This window comes from Megalops cyprinoides, chromosome 5, assembly GCF_013368585.1.
Source record: "Megalops cyprinoides isolate fMegCyp1 chromosome 5, fMegCyp1.pri, whole genome shotgun sequence".
Classification (NCBI taxonomy): domain Eukaryota; kingdom Metazoa; phylum Chordata; class Actinopteri; order Elopiformes; family Megalopidae; genus Megalops; species Megalops cyprinoides.
The window spans coordinates 18,701,476-18,718,006 of NC_050587.1; the positions used below are offsets into that span (position 1 = coordinate 18,701,476).

Below are 16,531 nucleotides of genomic sequence, written 5' to 3' on the forward strand. Positions count from 1 at the left end.
GAGGACTGCTTGCTAGATAAGTCTTCATTGTCCACAAAGCCGGCAGCATACGATCATTGCACTCGCACGCAAAAACATAGATCAAAGGCGAGGTATTTAAAATGTATGCACACAGCATTCTGTCCCCTCATATTCTATGTGGCTCTGTTCGACAAACAAGAGAGGCTTTGGTGGTTATGCTGTATGGAACGATCCCTTCAGTCTCTGCTTTTGACCCTTTGTCCGCACCTTCCTCCTCCTCCTCCTCCTCTTCCGCCTCCTCCTCCTCCCTCTGTTTTCATCCAGCATCCAGCATGCTGTGCCGGATTCGCAGATGCCCCCCCCCCCCCCCCCAAATTTACTGTCTTTTCATTCGTCTCTTTTTTTACCCTCATTGTCCAAAACTGTGTGACCCCAGCAGTGTCCCCTTTTTTGTTATCGGTGGCCTGTGTTTCTTCATTTTTCTCCATTTTCTGTACGATGTTAACAGCATTTGTTGTGCTGTGTCCCTTTGAGATGACATCTGCTTCCTGTAAACAATTCATTAATGATTGTTTTAATTTTAGAATATTGTTTTGTAGCGGGAGTTGCTCACAGGAAATTTGCAGTCCTATAGATATAATGGGGATGGAGTCCTCATCAATCGACTGTTAATTATAAACAGAAAATTTAAAAGAAACAGTCATGGGTGCCATCATATTCATTGTGGTGAATAAATCTTGTTCACCACAATGAATGTTCCTGTCTGGTTTCTGATCTAGCTCCTAATCTGTTTGAAGTTTGATATCATTTTCAATTTTTTTGATAGAATGAGATGACCTGAACTGAAATGTCATCTTTTTTGGTAAACGACATATTATTGTAGTAAAAAGTCCAACAACTAGGTCCTGTGAGCAAAGCCATTACACTGTTTACGTCTCAGTTTATCCCATATACACTGAGTGATCTGAATCGATTGTCTGAGGGATAGATTTAAAAAGTGGCATTGCAGGAAATTTTTACTGCTTTTAAATTTATAGCAGCTTATTTTGTGGTATTAACGATATGTGGACATGATTATTGCAACTTACTTTCAGAATCAGGACATCTTTGCCTTCTCTTTACATTTGAACACATCAAAGCCTCTTTTGATGTGTGTTTTATCTTTGCAATGATCTGCAAGGACGGTTTCCTGATATCATTTAAATAAAATGCTTTAAAACTCTATATCAATTCTAATATTTCTTTTCAATATTACAACAGTGAATATACTAGACTGCCACATTGATATTCTTTCTTCCTTTCAATGTTGTCACAAATGTGATCTGATAAGTTTCAGTAACCAATGTCCACTACATTGATAGTTTTATTAATTATGATCATATTATGTCAGTGTATCTAATGGTATGTTTTAATTTTCAGAGAATTGTTTTTGCCCGTTGATTCTAAACCATGGTAGGCATGACATGCTCCACGTATTGGAGTTTTTTGAATAGTTTGTGTTCTTTTCCAGAAGCTGAGGAGCTGTATCAGAAACGCGTATTAACCATAACGGGAATCTGCATTGCCCTCCTGGTAGTTGGCATCATGTGTGTTGTTGCCTACTGCAAAACAAAGTAATTCACATTTACTCTTGATTCAGTTTATGTTACAGTTGTTTTTGCTTTGTACAGTATCTGGACAGACTCTTTAATATGCAAACCAATTGTTGATAGTAGTCAGGGATGACACTCAATTGCTCATGTTGCAGGCTTTCCTATTTAAGCAATATTTTTGTGCATTTATGTGAATTTTTAAATGCACATAAGATAAAAACATGCTAACAAAGTATGTGTAGTGTTTTGTGTGTGTATATTGTAGTTTTTGCGTATCATTCTCCTTGATTAACCTTTATTTGTCAGTGGCATTAACACGTTGGTATAGTTACAACTCGTCCTCACCCACACAGGAAGCAGAGGAAAAAGCTTCATGACCGACTGAGGCAGAGCCTGAGGACAGAACGCAACGCCATGGCAACCATGGCCAATGGCCCCCAGATCTCCAACCCGCCGCCTGAAGGTGTCCAGCTTGTCAATGTGAGTGAGACTGTAGAGCACGGAACTTGAAGTGCCATGGCATAGTCACACCTTTGTCGCCCTGTAGGATGAATTCCATTGCTTTCAACCCTGCTTCATTCTTTCCTTTGCCATACCTGGAGGATTGTGTGATTTTTGTGTGCAACTTAAGGTGTCCATGACTGACATGAATTGATAGTTACAGAAATGACAGTTACAGCATGCATTTACTTAGCTGCATGTACTAAAAAGCTAAAGTAGATCACAATAGACAGAATTTAAAAAGTTGTTGTCTCATGTCTGTTTTGTGTTCAAATATGGAGATGCAGACAGTCAAATGATATAAACAGAAGATATGTTGAATAATAATAATAAAAAAATTCTCTCAGAAACTTAAAAAATACATTTTTTCCCACTATTAGATTCAATGCACTATTAAATTCAGGGAAGATGTTCTACATTTTGTGGTTTTTATAGAGCACAGCCAATGACAAAGTGTTCTTGAAGTACTGTTTTTGTTTCAAAGAATTTCTAACGAAGAAAGACATGCAGTCTGCAGGGCTGTAAAAACATGCATAGTGGCAAAACAATTCCCATGTCTTCGTGTCAACACTCAACAAAGAAAAGCATGACTGTTACAAAAGGCTCTGTTGTTAGTTTGCCCATTCTCTTGGGTTTTGGTGCTGTATTGTGTAACTTGTGTCTTGTGATTCGTAGTTGACTATATCAATATTGTCCTCATAAATGTTTTTGTTTGTATTTGTTCTGTTTACCGTAGCAATACGTATCGAAAACCGTGATCCTTGCAGAGCATGTTATCGAAAAGGAAACAGAAACATCATTTTCCACAAGCCAGTACACATCATCTGCCCATCACTCTACAACAGTCACCCATACTTCAAGCCAGAGGTAACCATCTGCCTTAGAGGCTCAGCAAAGTTTGTTTTTCTATGGAAACACAACTCCACTGTATAAGGTATAACTATGGTGTATTATGTGTGGTGACGTTTCATTTATAATTCTTATTTAGATGTATTTCCCTGAATGTATTTTCTGAATATCTTTATTCTATATCGCATGCATAAACACTGAGTCACAAGAGCCCTTAGTTATGCACTGCAGTTATGATGTTAGCCAGTATCTACCCCTTGGAAATGCTGCAAGCTTTGGTTACCCATAAGCAATTACATAGTTCTTTAATGTGACACATTCTTTTCACACCTTTAGGGCATCACAACTATCAGACAGCGTGTTCCCGCTTGCTTCTTTTTTTGCCATCTTAAAAGGTCATAAATGATAAGCTAATTTTCATCAGCCTCTCAAATTCCCCTTCATTTGCATACTGAGGGCAGAAAGCAGGTCTTCCTTACAAAATTGAATGAAAGCAGCAGAGTTTCCCTGAAGGGCTTAAGCAAAATGTATTGGGGAAATTATACTATCGACATTCTACAGGGGGGATTTTACTCCATCAGGCATATGATATGAAGATCACGACTCTTCGTGTTTTGCTGTGTGCCTGTGAATCACCCTAATATTCATCTAATATTTGCCATAGAGCTTACTAAAATAGCAGGGCTAAATTCAACTACAAATGACTCATAAGTCAAACAGTTTCTCTCTCACCTGTGTGGCTCCGTACACTCTGCGTAGGGGAGTTGTTACATCCAGAATTGATTGCGTTTTAAGAACTTGCAGAGCAGAGAGTTGGGGCAAGGACAAGTTAGCATTCAAGAGAGACTGAACAAGAGATTGCATTTCATGGAAAACTTTAAGAACAATGGGAAGCAGATCACTGGGTGCAGGTGTCCTTTCTATTTTCACCAAATCTGGTGAAAAAAAGTTTTGTAATGGATAGGGTTTCAGCTGGGAGTATAAGTAACCACAGCTAGCAGGAGTAGTATTAGAGGTTCTGGGCTGGAGGATAAGATCCTGGGAGGTGTGTCTGTCATTCGATAATAATGGGGCACAGTAACAATATTCTAGCACTGAAGGTCGAGTTTTCAAAGGGGGGCTGTGTACTCTGTGATTGTACTTGTAAGTCTTGCTCTGCACTGTATCTCGGTTTGAATAAATGCATCTTTGCCCCTCCCAGCCGAGGAAACGGGCGGAGTGAGAGCGTGCTCTCCCACAGCCGCTCCGCCCTGGTGATGTCATCGGTGGAGAACAGCAGGCACACGACGCCCTCCAGCCACCGGGGACGCCTGAATGCCACGGGGTGTGCCCGCGACCTGAGCGCCTATCTGAAGAACTCCAGAGACACTCCTGACTCCTACAAGGACTCTCCCTACAGTGAGAGGTACTGTTTGACCCTCATGGACATCTGTAACAGAGCACTCCATCTCCCAGTTGCCAGCTTCCTTGTCAGTTAACATTTTTCTTGATTTAAAAGGAGACTGTAATGTTAGGGCATGTGCTTATTGTTGCGGTAATTATTATAAACTCATCTTGTCACAATTAATTTAGTCAGTGATTTATGTTCAATTTATTTTCAAATGGTTATTTGATCAACACTTCAACATTTATTTAATCAACACTAAACATATATCCTGTGGCAATTTTATGTAAATCAACTCAGTTCTAGCATGACCATTAAGTTGGCATTTACTCTGTGTTTCTATAACTGAGAGAACAACTGGTGCAACGTTTCATTCAGTATCTTAAATTGTTTTTTTGCAGTACGGCTATTTTATGGATAAATTCCCCATAACTTTTTCTCTGTGCATAAAACACAATCTTCATCATGTTTAAGTTATTCATCATGTGCCCCATTAAGTGACCCTTGATGCTTGTTGAGAATTTATGTATATTAATTTTTTACTGACATTACCCAAATGTCATAATCATCAGCTGCAATTAAGTTTATGGTGTGGAAAAAAGTGCAGTCGTGATGGAAATTGAGACCCTCTGGTACCCTTAACATTGATCTTTGAAATTCAGTGAAATTAATTGCTTCCTTTTTACCCACTTAATGCATGGAATATGCTCAAACAGTAGCTTTACATGAGCAGTAGATTTACTCTCTTGGAGAACAAATTGGAGTTCCCATGTTCAGTGAAACTTAAAAATGAATTTAGAAATAAGTAAGTAAGTAGTAAATTTACATTTTTTGTAAATGGTTCATTTGCACTTGAAAGACTGTCTTCAAAAAAGGAGAGGGTGTTTTTTTTCTGGCGTCATTTGAATACATTTGGATAATTAACACAAAAGTGTGAGAAGTTATTGAAATATCTGTAAGTCCTGAGATTTAAATTGAGGAGAAAGCAAATCATACAGGAAATGGAGGATAATGTATTTATGGACGAAACAATTTAGTATTGAATGGACTTGAGGAAATTTGAATGCCACGTCCTGTTTCGTTGTGCTAATCCAGACACAGATTGCACGGAAAGAGACACTCTTTTCATTTAGTAGATTTTATACTTTAATGTATACTTTGTATTACCCCAATAAATTAGAATGAACTCAAGAAGGGGAGTAATATTTTTTCTGTTTATTTCAGGTTAGAGACCAAGTTTGAAGAAATTAATAACTACTTGAGTGTACACCTTGCCTTGCTTTACTATTTTGAATTTGAGATTAGGTAATTAAGTAGTTTAATTAAGTAGAATCACCTCCAGAAGGTTAGACATTGAATTAATCGAACAAATTAGTTTTATTTGCATATTGAAGAATGTCGAGTAGGCCTACTTTTTCCCTTGAATTTTCAGTTTGATCCCTTGCATATTGTATGTTTTCATAGTACAGGCAGGCAGTCTGAAAAAAAGGAGACATAGAAGCTAGCAGAAGTAACCATTAGTAAAACCGTGCTGGGCTTGGGTGCACAGGTGTGATTGTGCTGTTTTTGTCATCTGCTGACAGCACAGCAGGTAGCACACCTGTCACTGGGAACTGCAGGTCGCAAGTCTCCCCAGTCTGTGAGCAGAAGGAATAGAGGCCCCATCTGTGCACATCACTCAAATGCTGGACAAGTTTATAGTGGAAAACCACATTCTTATTCTATATTTAATCTTTGACACCTCATTCATAACATGCATGACATTTTTTTGCAAAAAAAAAAAACAAAACAAAATCATCATCGTATTTGTTGATGCACAGGAAGTAAGTAGGCAGCATCTCAGATATATATGTACTTGCATAATTAATACTTTGCTTTAGTGGTATCATCTTGGTAGTGGGAGTTATTTTGATCATTTTGCTATTGTGTGTGTGTGTGAAGAATTACAAGAGAATAACGGTTTACGTTGTGTTCCCAACTTCCTTTCCTTTCTAAGGTATGTTTCAGCCATGACGACCCCAAACCGCATGTCTCCAGTGGACCTGTTGTCCCCAGTGTCCCCCCAGTCCCCGCCCTCCGAGACATCCCCGCCCCTTTCCAGCGTGGCCACATCGGTCCCCTCTGTGGCTGTCAGCCCACTGGGTGAGGAGGAGCGCCCCCTACTGTTCATCACGCCCCCTCGGCTGCGGGACAAACAGCGCCAAGACCACACCCACTCCCAATGCAGCCAATACCAGCGCAACTCCGCCCACTACAACCACGGCCACGAAGCCCACAGCCCCCCGACCAGCCCCCTGCGGATAGCGGAGGATGATGAGTATGAGACGACGCAGGAGTACGAGACGGCCGCCCCCCAGCCGTCGAAAAAACTCGCCAACGGCCGCAGGGCCAAAAGAACAAAGCCCAATGGCCACATGGCCCACAAGATGGAGTCCAACAGCGATACAAGCTCAGAGAGCAGCAGCTCGGAGAGTGAAACTGAAGACGAACGGGTCGGGGAGGACACGCCCTTCCTCAGCATACAGAACCCATTGGCTGCCAGCCTGGAGTCTGCTTCCAACTTCAGGCCCACCGACAGCAGCAGGACTAACCCAGGACTCCGGCTCTCCCCGCAAGAGGATTTGCAAGCCAGGTTATCCAGTGTAATAGTGAATCAAGATCCAATTGCTGTATAAAGTAAAAAAAAAATAATAATGCTAAGAATTACTTGTCAGAAGTGATAATAAAAAATGTACAGTCTCCACTAAACCTTTATTTTATATAAATTAAGTATTTGAGGGAAATAATTTTAAAAAAATAAAACTTTTATTTTAGCGAAGTAGTGAATAAAGTCTTTTATAAATTAAAATGTGTGCAAATGTGTTCGTGTCATGGAAGTGCCATACACTAGTATGTAGCAAAGGTCACAGTATTTCAATGGAAAAGATTATCAATGGTGCCTTTATTTTCAGATATGTGAGTGGAAGAGAAATGCATTACGACACAGGGCCATATATTCAAGAATTTTATCCTATTGAAGTTTGTTTTTTAAATCTGAGACAAGAAATTCCACCAGCAGCTTATATTATTAATTATGCATTAATTAATTACATCCTAAATCTCATCTAACTAATATCCATACAAGTGTTATAGACATTTTGTGAGCCTTAATTTGCATTTTAGACCCTTGAAAGATACTATACATATTCAAAGCTTTTTCAGTAGAACAGAATATAAAGCAATTTTTTTGTTAAAGGAGAACAGCATAAACCGCAATGTGAACAATCAGAGACTTCAAAGATATTATCTTCTGGCTTCTCTGATGCATATTTTGTGTAAATAAGACAGTGCTTGGGAAACCATATGCCATTAGCTTAATTGAATTAATATTGTATTCAATATTGTTAGGTTTGGTGGATTTCAGCATTTGTTTTTGTGAGTAATTTTTGTTTTTCAGTAATAATAACATGACCCCACAGAAATCATCACTGTATGATTTGTCTTTTCCTGTATTACCAGATTTTGTTCCGCAGTGAATCTTCTAACAGAATGTCAGCACTGATGAATGGAGGACAAAGGTATTATTAGCGAGATTTGATTTTGGTTCTGTCTGAATTCTTGAATATATGGCTCTCTACGTCAAAGTGTGTCCACACATCCATTGGTTCTTAAGTAATGCATTGTGGGGGGTTATTGTTACAGCACCAGATATTAATAGGACATCTGTAGATATCAGACCACCTCTTTATTTGTTAGACTGTATTACAAGTATTTGCCACAAGCTTTAATATTACGCTTTTGTGTCTTTTAAAACCCATGTGAAATGTTACATTATCCGAAGTGTTCTTCTGTGCCGTTGCATTCTTTTTTTTCCCTCTGTTGGATTTATGTGTTCATGTGAAATTATTTGTATGTAATAACATAAACATTTACCTTTATTTTACCTAATGATGTAGTGTTTTTGTTATAACATTATGTTGTAAAGAGAAATGATCCATCTTCCAGTGTAAAAAATGGACCCCCGCCACCCCGGCCCACCCCAAACAACAAGCTTCACTCATGTTACAAAAACAGCACACGTCTGCAAAAAGAATAAATCGATGACACAAAGAATATAATTGTAACTTGTGGGGCCTGATTACACTGTGACACACATGTCCAGCTGTAGTGTATTCTGAAAGAATGCAGTTTATCATTCACTGCTGTTTGACTGTTACAGTGTAACTGTCATGTAGGTCATTATTAGAACATCATACAAAAAGTGTATTACCCAAAGAAAGAATCTTACTTTACCTGGCTATGGTTATATCCTTACATATATATATATATATATATATATATATATATATATGTATATATATATATATATATATACTGTGCTTTCTCAGTAGGAAACAAGGCCCATTGAAGAAGCATTCTATTTATCTTATTTATTTATTTATTTATTTATATATTGTGTGGGCCTTATGTTATCAATCAATTATAGATTCTATATTTTAATCAGAAGTGTTTTATATATTAAGTTGGTATAAAAGTCTGAAGATTTATTTTTTTAGTTTGTCTTTTGATGGTCCATGAAGCCTTTACTTCTGGTTTCTTTATAATGAAGTCAAAAGCATTATTTTGACCGTTCACATTTCTGTTCACATTTTTACACATTTTGTTGGTGAACATAATAAATGCATATTAAAAATGCACAAGGTGATTTACTTTTTATTTTATTTTATTCACATTTGGATTTTACCCAAAAACATTAAGTTGTGTGGCTAGGAAAAATGTGAAATCCTGTCTGTGGGTCTCAACTTGGGTGGTGACTTTGTTTTCTAATAAATGCCTTTTGCTACATACGCAATAGAGGAGACATACCCCATGATGCATTGCTTTCAACCCAGGGTGTGTCTATTAATGTAAATACACCATGAAAACATTGGTTCCTTTTGATCTGAATTGAAATATTAAATGTAGTGTCTTGTGTTTATCAGCTCTTAGCCACTCCACAGCCTTTGTGACCCTCTCTCCCTTCAAAAATTATTGTCATTCTTGGCACTTATTGAAACACGTCTGTTTTTATTTTATATCTGCTGGTTCTTTAAATGCAGTTGTGTACCTCTTACATTGAAATGTAAGAATAATGCATTCAAATTGGGTAGCACATTTGGCAAGTTCTATTATATATTAAGCCATTAACAACACAGCAGAATGACAAACTGCAGGGCAATGCAGAAATGAAAGGTGTTATTGCGAGCAATACATGCATGACCACACTAGGCCAAATGCATGCATGCATTGCGCAAGGGGAATATGTGCATGATTTAAGATGACAAAATAAGACTCTGGGCTACAATTGTACAAACAGGGCTACTGAATTACTTTTCCTTTTCATTTCAAATCTTGCAATGGCTTCCCATTAAAAACATGCTAATTCCAGCTTCTGTTGTGTGGAATATACTGTACTGTATAGTGTTCTGAGTACATGTCAACTGTTTTTCAAAGACCTGTGAAATCTTTGAATTGCTACAGCCATGTCACCTGAATGATCAGAAGTTCACTATGCATATAATGGCACCTTTCACGATTAAATCCATGAAGTTAAAAACCTCTCTTTTCAGATCATTAATTTGACGATGCAGACATCCACACTGCATATCTGACTGGCCATGCTAGGGCTTCTTTTGGATTTGCATTGCTAAGCTTACTGGAGTCGGATCACAATAGGAAACTATTCCTTTTTATAAAGTGGGATTATGATTTCACTTGGCTTGTTATTGAAAATGATGTGTGGGAAATCAAAAAGTCAGTCTCTTTTGAAAAACTGGCACCATGTCAAGAAAACTGTGAGAAAGTATTAGATGGAGATCTGGAAAAGAAAGTAGAAATGTCAGTCTGTGTGTGTGTTTCTACTGATTTATTCAATATGTGAGGAAGCAATATTTTTCAAATATGATACAGAGACCAAGCAATGATTTAGAAAAACATATAAGCCTGCAGCTCAAGCTGTGCATTGCTTGATTTTTGCAAACATCAAAATGGGGGGAACATTAATTCAATCAGTAGGCAAGGGTTACCACAAGATGTTTAATCAGATAGCCAATATAAACACCTAATGACCATTTCTTCCACTGCACCAAACATGCAGCTTCCTGTTTTCTCTGCAAATCAAATTCTGAATTCGTTATCACATGCATGAGAAAATTGGGAAATCAGCCATGGTTTGTAGGGACGGAATCATAAATAGAATGTCATTGCCTCAAGTTCACTCACACAGCTCTGGATGACATCAAAGGTTTGATAGAATTAATCTGAGAGGGAAGGGCACCAGTGACACAGTTAAGCTATGGTAATAATTATTGATTTGTTCTTGATTTGTTCTCTAAATGTGTGTGCTTAGCTGAGATATTAACATATACGTTTGCCAGTTATCACGTTCTGCTGTGGACTCCTGGGTTTAGTCAGTCAATGACATAGCCCAGATTCTAGCTGGTGCTTGGGCTGTGGGGTTCAGCCTGTACTTGGGGCGAGCTCCTTTACCAACTGAGCCACTTGGGAGCCGAATGTTAACTGAGGGACAGGGCCATAACTAACACTGCCAGACAACTGGACAATACTGTGCCAGTTTTCTATCTTTTCTGTGCGCTGTGTGGCATTATGGGGCATAAATTCTTAGCAGGCACACTAATTCAGAGACACATAATACAGATGGATATTTGCTAAGTCAATTCAGATTAAGCATCTTGCTCAGGAGTGTTACAGCACTGCCTCACCTGGGAATTGAACCTGCAAGCATAAGGTTACAAGCCCACCTGCTTAAACACTACACCGCACTGATAACAGAACTAAAATGGGACATAAATCAATGTATGATGTCAAGTGTACTGTGCAGAGCTAATGCATTCAAACAAAAGAAACAAAGTGAAAAAACATTAATCTGTAGGTTAATCCACTAATGACAGTGGTAAACTTAATAGCCTTTGATAAGGTAATTTTATTATTTTTTGGGGTTAATGATGCTTTCCCAAACAATACATATTGTTAATATTGTTTTGATAACGCATAATAATGTTTGCACATTCATGTCTCTATCTCTGTATGCTCAAAGTTCACTTTAGCTTCAAAGTGGTGATGAAAACCAGTGACCTTGAAGACTCCATAGTGTCTTCTCTGTTTACTTATTTTTTTCTTTTCTGAGCCAAGAGTCAAGCCCACGGTGGGAATTAAACAGTGGCACATGGAGTTACACACTGAGTCTGCAACAAATGATTATGTATCACATTAAGAATTTGTAAGGTTTATCTTCTGTTTTGCTTTCCCTAAAAAACAGTATGCCATGTCTGCTAACTTTTAACTTTGAAAAGAGCCGACAGAAAATTAGGATGTGTGCCTCTACTGAGTGACCCCCCCCCCCACACTTTTTTTAATAGGATTTGAGTCCACACATGTTCTCAAACCAATTTTCATTAGATTCCATTATATTATTCCCTTCAGGCTTGGAAGGAGTCCCCAAGTTTGCTCAAAATTTAAATTCCTACTGCAAGAAGTTGTAAAAAAGTTAAACCATATACTCAAACACTGGTAGTAGCAATATAGAGGCAAGTGATTGAAGAATTTCATGTTCTTTTGATCTAATTTTGCTTTATTTGTGTTGTACTATGATCATTTTTGTTTATCAATGTAATTTAAAATGCGCTTGTGTTGCGTTGGTGATGATTTGGAGAAAAATATGGGAATGTTTTTTTTTATATTATTGGAATACAGTTAGTTGTATAGATGGATGGCCTGAAATTACTTTTGTAATTTCATTTTTACCAGCATTGGATTTTGCCACAGAGTTGACCTGTTGGAAGTAACAGTGGTTCCTATGGCAAGTGACACATCTGCATTTTGCATAAATTCAGGAACACAGATTTTCAGAGCTCAGAGACATCAGTGGAGAATGGTCAACCTGTTGCTAGCTAGCAAGCAAGCAATTTTTGATAAATGTTACTCATTTTTTTGCTTTATTTATTCGTTTGCATATCAATCATATATTTATAACATAAGTGTATGATGTAAATTCACAAGATTGAGCAAGAAAAGGTTTCAGTTAATGTCAGTCCCACCATTGCTGTGGTAAAATTAGTTACATCTAAATGTGGTAGGACCAGTATTCCTGATACTCTATAGATATGTTGTGGGCCTCAAGCTTATTTGTTTGTGTGTGTTCTAAGGTGGTCAGATTGGTATGATACATCTGCTGGGAAGAGCATCTTGCTCAGTTCCATTTCATTAGTCTCAATACATCAAATTCTGATTGGCAGTAGTCCATTGTCCTCACACTGAGTGCAGGGACAGAATGTGTTAATTTGTCCCTCTCAACCAATCAGAAAACAGCTCTTGTGCACACTCGATCACTATGCCTGATATAAACCCGGATAATATATCTGTCAGTTAATATCCAAACATAGGTTAATTTTCAAAGGATGAAAGAGTGGGAATGTTGGAGTACAGCGCTGTCGACTAAATTACCTCAGCGAAAACAAATATCATCTGTGGTCTTCAAACAGCTGCTCAGTTTGCCCGCTTGGTTCACATGGTGAGATGCTATAAGATGTATGAAACTACTCCTAACTCCTCACTGAAGTATGTATTAATAGTGTAGTCACCTGACTGACAATACCTGGATCATGAATGGACTGAAGCCTTTTGCAGTTGTAGGCAAATGCTGTAATACAAAAGAATGATTTGCTGTTCATAAATAAATGAAAGAGACTGCTTATTTTCGTGTTTCTTTAATTGTGGATTCCTTTTATTTACAATGGGATAATTGGAAATATGCAAATAGAAATTAAATTCTGTCATCTCTTTATCAGTTGTAAACCAAATGAGAACATACATTTATTCCCAATTGTCATTTTGTTCTATACAGAAAAACAAATACACATTACACTTTCATTACTAATCAATAGAGTACATGTGTATTATGCATTTGTGAATGGAATTTTTCTGAATGAAGTTTAGCCCCGGGGCAAATGGAGTACAAAGCTGAATTGCATTTATAAGACTATTGATGTGGTTTAAATGTGGATTCAAGGGATTTTAACAGAAAGAAGGGGAAAACATGCCTTTTTTATTCTCACATTTTAGACTGCCCAGACTAGTGTAACAGGATTTATATTATAGATTATATTGTATTGTGTTCATATGGATTTGGTGTAAACTCTCTAGACATCTTAGTGTTAGATTTTCAGTTTCATCAGTTTCGATTCTGTTTTTTTTTTTTCCTCCTTAGGTCATCTGTTTTTTATCAACTGTGCACAGGTTTGTAGCAGAATTAAATTTTTCTTCCCCAATGAAAATACAGTATGTTATGTGACTAACATACAGTACATTTGAAAGCTATGCTCACATATAGTTATTACATATTGCAATAACCATAAAAATGTTACATTTTAATTGATTGACTTTCATCATTTTACCAAAATATCTCTAGTCTGAAAAAAAAAAAATGGTATTTGAAAGTGATAGTGTTGTAAGAGGTTTTTTTCTAATAAATGTAATGTAATGGTCTGTACGACATTTTTCTCATTGCACTGAGCAAAAATTGAACCAGGAATATATGTGTTTCTATCTTTACCATACAGTACAGCAGAGATGATACAATGCTGTAGGTGTCACATATCTCCATTGTGTTTATGTTTCTGTCATGTCAGCAAGTCAAATTTGATTAATCAGTTGATATTATTTAATTCTGCGTTTGAGCATTATCACAGTCCTGTGAATGCTTAAAATACAGTCAAGGAAACAGGAGGACAATTCAAGTGCAGAGAGCACTGTGTTAAAAGTATACCTAAATGAAAAGTGGATTGATTTCCAGTTGCTTTTTCAATAACCAAAGACAGTGAGAGAAAGGATGTATGTTATCTAACATACAATGAACAAAAAATCCTTTCTTGTCTTAATCTTAAAAGTCACTTTCCCAATTAAAAATCTTTTAGATACAGAAGATTTATGCTTTTGCAATATTCCTCTACATAGCGGACCATTTCTTAACTCCAGCCTAGATCATTACTATTATTCAGGAGCACCCTCAGAAGAGTCAAAGTGAGTTTAATACAGCACATGCCATTGTTTGCTTGAAACAGTTGTTGCAACTATGAAACAATCAAATGCTAAAGACAGATTCTGACATGTTCACAACCTTTAATTTACTACACCATGGGATTTTGGTCATGTTATTGACATGTAGAAGTTGCCAAGATAATTGAAATTTTGGTCATTTTACCACCATAATTATAACTTTAGTGTATTAGAAACTCGTATCAGGAAAGCATTTACTTACAATGACTGAAACCAAACCTTTCTGACCATTTTGTGACCAATCTTGACATTTAAAACATTCAAAAACACCTTCAACAGGCCTGTCTGTGCTACACAGACTGAAATCTGGTTTAAGGCAAAATTTGTTTACAACTCTGAACTACTAATAAAGTGTTTCAATGCAATACTTTTCAATACCAACTTCTTCCAGCACAAACACAACTTTTCAATTTCGGGGATCCCTGAACTCTCTAAAGTGGTTAGGGAAAAAAAAGTAACACTGGAATTGAGTTGTGGGCTCAAGTTAGGGACAAATGTTGATCCAAGGTATTTGATGCATTCCATTTTTCTTGTAATTGTCCATAGCAAGTCAATACATCAAATGCATTGTAACATTTAATAACATGTGCCATTTTAGTGCACTTTAGTGGCAGAAGGATTTCATGGTATGTCATTTATAGATAGTAATGTCTCAAGTCTTTAATAAAGACTTTAATAATTTCTTATATAAATTAAATAATTTCTTAAAATACTTTTAGATGCAAAACACTTCATCGGCAAAAACATTCTTGTGAACCTCATGACTTCACCTGACACGTTGCTGTCTTCCTCCAGCAGCACAGTTGCAGCAATCAGCTTTCCATGATTAACAAAGACTCCATCTGTTAATGATCCACACAATTAACCTTTTTGCACCTTGTCAATTTATCTTTGCTTTCAAAGAGAACAGCTTTTTATAGCAGCTGATAAGATACTGAAACCCAGAGCAGCCATCAGTCTTTTTTTTTTTCTTTCCTTGAAATGTAAAGTTTCACTAAGAGTAAGTGAAACAACATGTGGGTTGTTATGTTTTTTCAATTCACAAATGTCTGTGCATTGACTAGAAGCATGTCAAATGCTTCTACATCACAGTAAAATTAAATGTTGATCATTAGAAGAGACAGTCTGCTTAATTGAGTCATTGACTTCACGCAGAGAGGGGAGACAATTAGCACTGACATTTAGCACAGATTACTGTCATTGTATTTCCCAGACATACCACAGTGAGACTACTGTATTGTATTGTATATAAAAATAATTGTATGTTATAAAATGCAAGGTTGTATTCAACAGAAAAAAACGCTGTTCTATAATTTACAGATCATTTTATATTTCTATTGTTGTTACTGTCAATCCAATAGCATTATTGTACCTGCTTTCATACCTTCATGACTCAATACCTTTCTCCTTTGGTGCAAAAAATCTTTTAGTGTCGAACATAACTGAAGTGATTAAATACAAATGCACACATATGGATATGTTTTTTGTCAAACAGCGCAGCTTCCAGATTGACTAGGGATTTGGGCCTGTCTGTCTTTTGTTTTTCATCTGCTTGTAAATTGTCCCACCTGGTCCTTTCAGATTGAAATTTATGGATGTTCCTCTGAAAAGAAACGTTTACAGGAAATGTTTACATTGCTGGAGCCCTTTGACAATTCATGTGGGATGCCAAGTCAGCTGAGAGTTTTGGTTTTGTGGAATGCAATATATGCGGTTGCTGTAAGATTCCACAGATAATCAAGACAGAAGTCTTTCTTGACATTTGAACACACAGCACTGGTTGTACTGACATTTCCCAGCTGGATATGATCAAGTCAGGCTTTTAGATAAATCTGACCCTCCAAAGTAGATCTGGCAGTCATATGCTTTATGCCACCTCCATGATGTCTCATATCGCAAAAGAGGCTTTTGTTTTGCCTCTGCATGAATTGACACATTAACAGTGAGCGGTGAAACCAAATACTTAAGACAAATCTCATTCCTCAGTACAAAACGTATTCTTTAAATCACTGAAGCGTGTGGGCCTCCTAATCTACATGTGCACCTATACCAGTTGGGTTTCTTATGTCTAGCGTGTATCACCTTCCCTGTCACCTTCGGTCCGTTTCTCAGGCGGAGTGGCAGTACCTCCCCTTTCAAAGATTTAAAGAAA

General features: G+C 37.2%; 1 protein-coding gene across 4 annotated transcripts in view; it reads left to right on the plus strand.

Moving 5' to 3' along the window:
• The window catches only part of nrg1 (neuregulin 1), a 144,364-nt gene extending 137,314 nt beyond the window's left edge, over positions 1-7,050 (plus strand). The window contains exons 7-11 of one of the 4 annotated variants that reach the window (XM_036528612.1): positions 1,472-1,574; positions 1,907-2,033; positions 2,791-2,921; positions 4,105-4,308; positions 6,284-7,050. In XM_036528612.1, the coding sequence (XP_036384505.1) occupies positions 1,472-1,574; positions 1,907-2,033; positions 2,791-2,921; positions 4,105-4,308; positions 6,284-6,962 (1,244 nt within the window). In that variant the 3' untranslated portion in view covers positions 6,963-7,050. The remainder of the gene's footprint in view (positions 1-1,471; positions 1,575-1,906; positions 2,034-2,790; positions 2,922-4,104; positions 4,309-6,283) is intronic. The other 3 variants (XM_036528613.1, XM_036528614.1, XM_036528615.1) reach the window with 3 other exon arrangements.
• The last annotated feature ends 9,481 nt before the right edge of the window (positions 7,051-16,531 follow it).